The sequence below is a fragment of the Cystoisospora suis genome (assembly GCF_002600585.1).
Source record: "Cystoisospora suis strain Wien I chromosome Unknown contig_927, whole genome shotgun sequence".
NCBI lineage: Eukaryota > Apicomplexa > Conoidasida > Eucoccidiorida > Sarcocystidae > Cystoisospora > Cystoisospora suis.
In genome coordinates, this window is record NW_027153728.1 from 16,005 (window position 1) to 20,555 (window position 4,551).

The window sequence follows — 4,551 nt, forward strand, 5'->3', positions numbered from 1 at the left end:
CTCCTGGAGAAAGAAGAAGAAGAACGAGAAGAAGAAAAATAAACAGAAGAAACACGAAAGGAAAGAAGAGAAGAGGAGTGCCTCGGGGCTCCTGCTGGGGTTGTTGGACTGAGGGAATAAAGAGGGGAATTGTTCTCTTGTGTCTCGAGACAGAACCGAGTGAAGAAAGAGAAGTAGCGGTGGAGGCTCACGTAGTGTATGTACAGCATAGTGATAATGAGAATTACATTACGAACTAGAAGGATAGTAGCACCAATCCTAACAATGAGAAAATAAAATATACGAAGTTAAAGTAAATTGAGACTTCCACAGGTGCGGTGTATGTACACCACCAAAGAGGGGGGGAGGCAAACTGAGGTGTATGTACACTGGAAGGGGTGTTTCAGCTGTGATGTACATACATCAATACATAGTCACACATCTTCATAGATCTATACACAGTAGTAAGAGGGAAAAACAGGAAGGAGTCTTGATGTATCCTCGTCTATTAGAAGAATGATCTACTTTGCCAAGCAAGCATCTTCACACGCACAAGAGCCATCGATCTGCCTCTCCCGTCTACTTCTTTTCCTCGAGGCGTTTCTATGAAGAAACCGTTCAAGCTCTCCATCTGACCGTTCTCTCTATCCATCTATGCAATGCATAAATCAAAGAGATCTTTTCTCCATTTCTCGAGGTTTATTTCTAATTCTAACGCCAGGTGGACTGTCAGTAGAGATAGAAAAAGGCTTGGCGAGAAGGTCAAAGCAAAGCAAGCAAAAGATGAAAGGGCTCTTTGGAGCAAAGAGTGGAGAGTAAGGGAGATATTCTCCTCCTCACATGTAAATAGTCTCGTCTTCTTCTCTCCCCTCTTTATCAGCTTCTATCGTTATCTCGGCAAGCGGCCTCATAAGACTAGGCTTTCGTTTCTTTCTCTCTCATTCTTTCTTCTGTTTTCTTTCTTTCTTAAGTGATTTAAAGCCTGTCTTGGGCTCATCGAAGTCATGGGGGAGACGCAAGGCCTCCTCCCGAGCTTGAGTTGTTGGGGAGAACGAGTCTACACATTCCCCCCATTAAGATAAAAGAACCTCATAACTCCCACTACTACTGCTAAGTTACCTAACGAAACAGTCTCAAAGAAAGAAAGAGAGGGAGAAGGGGACTAGAGAAACAAAGCGTTTCTTCCTTCTCGATTCTTGTGGTTCTTTTCCTCATTCAATCATTCCTTAATTCATTCACACTCTTTAAAAGTTGAGGAGAAGTTCAAAACAAAAACACCTATCCTGGATAGACAGACAGATAGAATGAGAGACTTCACACTCGAAATAGAGACAGAAAGAGACAGAGGTCAAGACGTTTGATAAGAAGATGAAGATGAGGAGTCGATATGTGTGTGGGGTTGAGTCGTCCTGTTGAATTGTGGGTGTATGTGTATCCCTTCTTCCCCCCTCTTCTTAGCTCAGTAGTAGTAGTAGTCTAGCCGTCCCTTATATAGGAGGAGTACTCCTAGTAGGAGTAGGAAGAGGAGAAAGGAGATGGAAATACCTCCTAGTAGTAGGGAATCGAAGTTTATAGCCTCTCCTCCTGGCTTCACTGACTACACGGGAAGTTTCTCGCTCGCTCTTCATCGATGGATTTCCTAGTTCTTCTTTTGGCCTTGCAGACCAGGCGGAAAAAAAAAGAAGTAAAGCACCGCCACATGCATGCACATTGGGAGTGTGTGTGGTTAATCGAGACAAATCGCCTTATATAACGTCAAGAGAGATCTCTATGTCTTCACTATCCTCCAAATCTTTCCATCTCTTTTTAGAGTAAGATAGATGTCTAGGCCTTTTCTTCATGTGAATATCCCTAGTATTTCAATACACTCAGTCACAGTCATAGCGACAGTAGGCCTATCAATCCTAAGTGAACTAGTAGGTCTAGTAGTAGCATATCATGGCCACAACTACTCCATATACTCCTGCTACTAGTAATAGTAGTCATCATAACATGATAGTTCCAGTAGTAGTAGTACTACTACTACTCGTAGTAGTAGTAGTTGCCGTGATCTTCTTACATCTATGTGCGTGATCGACGCACCCCCTCTTCTTTCCCTTCAAGCTCGGCCAGTTCTAGTTGAAGTTGCGCAACCTGTAGGATGAGCTAAATCAAGAGTACGCAACAGATTCCCTATTGTAATACATATATATACATGTATACATATATAGATGTATATATGTATATCGACATATATAGATAAAGTAGCAATGGATTTTCCGCACTTTCAGTACAAGTTTGAGAGATCTTCTTTTGACTATGAAAACTCACAAAATGTAAGGGGGCTCTACAGCCTGCCAGCCATGTACACCTAACCAAATAAAGAAGAAGATTCACATGTTATTCACAAGGAAGAAATTTTCTTCTTCTTCTTCACTTTCTTTCTTGACTTCTTCATTAAAAATGTGAATCTCTATACGGAGAACCTTAGTCTTCAACATATTCTCGGGTGTACATACACCGCGGAAACGAAGTGTCGAACGAAAAACTCGAGGCGGGGGAAAGAAGTAGAAAAAGAGAAAAGAAAGATTTCTCCAAGGGACGGGAGAAGATCCTCTGTATAAGCCGAATGGAGCGCATGATAAAGATTTTTCTCTTTCATGTCAACCTGAAAAGAAAACTTCATTCTTCATCTCTAAAAAGCACAGATCGACAACTCTCTTTCCTTCTACTGTTCCTCTTTATCTTCTTCTCTTTCTTGTATAGGCATGAAGGAAGCCATACAAACAACTCGAGACAGACAAAGAGAGAGAGAGAGAATCTTCTTTCTCCTCTTCTTTTCTTTCTTTCTTGCCTGTGAACCGCTTGTCGAGAGAATGTAGTTAAACTGTGAAGTTACGAAGGCCTTCCTTGATAATGAGGGTCCCTGCTTTAGCGTAGGTATCGAGGAGCATCTTAGAAGAGACATGCCGCATGACTGCCTGGAAAGAGAAGAATAAGAAAGATGAAGGAGAAAATGAGAAGACAGAAAGATCAAAAATAAATAGATTGAAGATAGATAGATAGATCGATAGATAGATAGATAGAGTCGCGAAGAAAGAAACCGATAGACAAAAAGACAGCTAGGCACAGCCATCGAGAGGGACAGTCTAAAGACCCCTGAGATCTTCTACCTTCTTCACTCTCTCTCTCTCTCTGTCTCTCCGTCTGTCTTTCTCCCTGGTGTGTCTTTCCGTGCCTATCTATCTAAGTCGTTTACTTCAAGAATTACCTGAGCTACAGGTAGAGGAACAGGCGGATTGGACGTTGCAGCTAAAGTCGCGAAGGAATGCCTGCAGAGAGAAAGAGACACAAGAGAAGAGCAGAACTTTCATAGAAAGATCTAGAAAGAGAGAAAGAGAGAGATAGAAAGATAGAGGAAGTTTTCTATGGGTAAGAAGCTAGGTCTTCACTTTCTCATGTACGAATATAGTGAATGTGCCAGCAAGTGTGTTCTCACTTTGTGTATAGAAGGGTGTAGAGAAAGAAACAACAGCACCAAGAAGACGCGGATATACACGGAGGTATCTACGCATGTTTGTACAGACCAGAGGTCGATACTTAGAGATGAATATGTATCAAGATCTGTGTAGATTGCTGTGCATACACGTGTATATGTTGGAATAAGGAGTGTACATACAGATGTAGGTAGATAGAGATATGCATGCATGGAGGGGATGTGTGATACGCATCCGACATTCTAAGTGAGAAGGAGAAGAGAGGGAGGGGAGAGAAGAAGACAAAGAAGAGATGGAAAAAGAAGGAAGAAGAAAAAAAAGATCATTGTCTTGACTGGAAGCCATGCATAACAACCCATTAGCTAAGAGAAGCGATATGAATGAATCGATTACCGAGAATCGATTCATTCATATCGATCAAGAGAAGCGAACAGGAGAGGGAGAAGCAGCAGGTACGATGTATGCGCATGCATACAGAAAGCAGTTAGGCAATCTATACACATTTAAGCTACAGTCAAAACAAGAGCTCTATTCGTATATCTCTATAGGTCATGGCCTCTCCTTAGAGGGAGTATCGAGTGCATTTACTGCTATAGCCATTGTTAGACTCCTAGCCATCCTCTTCATACCTCTCTTTGATCTACCCCTCTCTCTCGATCTCTTCTCATCTGCTTCTTCCTAGCTGTCTCTCTATACAAGTACAGAGAGATGTATCGGTGTTTCTATGTATCGACAAAGATATATATGTATCTCTTTCTCTCTCTGTGCATATACCTACACCTACGTGTGGGTTTGTATAATTGCTGCCTTTGTAAAGAGAAGTCCCGTCCTCCATTCAGAAAGAGAAAGACAAGAATGGATAGATCTAGATAGATATCTTATAGATGTGTATGACACATAGAGACAGAAAGAGTACACACAAACTTGATTGACTCTCCCTTCTCTTCTCCTCTCCCCGGGACAGATCGTAGAGAAGCGAGTGTATATCATGTCTCTAGTCAATAGATCGACGGATAGATATAAGAAGAGGAAGAAGATGTAAAGAAAGCCTTGTTTCTCACTCTACGCCTTCCTCTCGGTTCTTTCTTTCTTTGGT

At 41.7% G+C, this 4,551-nt stretch overlaps 1 protein-coding gene across 1 annotated transcript in view; it reads right to left on the minus strand.

Moving 5' to 3' along the window:
- Nucleotides 1–1,095: 1,095 nt before the first annotated feature.
- The window catches only part of CSUI_002218 (site-specific phage integrase family protein), a 7,740-nt gene continuing 4,284 nt past the window's right edge, over nt 1,096–4,551 (minus strand). The window contains exons 6-7 of the mRNA XM_068062420.1: nt 3,230–3,290; nt 1,096–2,939 (exon numbers count right to left, since the gene is read on the minus strand). Of these exons, the coding sequence (XP_067925606.1) occupies nt 2,841–2,939; nt 3,230–3,290 (160 nt within the window). The 3' untranslated portion in view covers nt 1,096–2,840. The remainder of the gene's footprint in view (nt 2,940–3,229; nt 3,291–4,551) is intronic.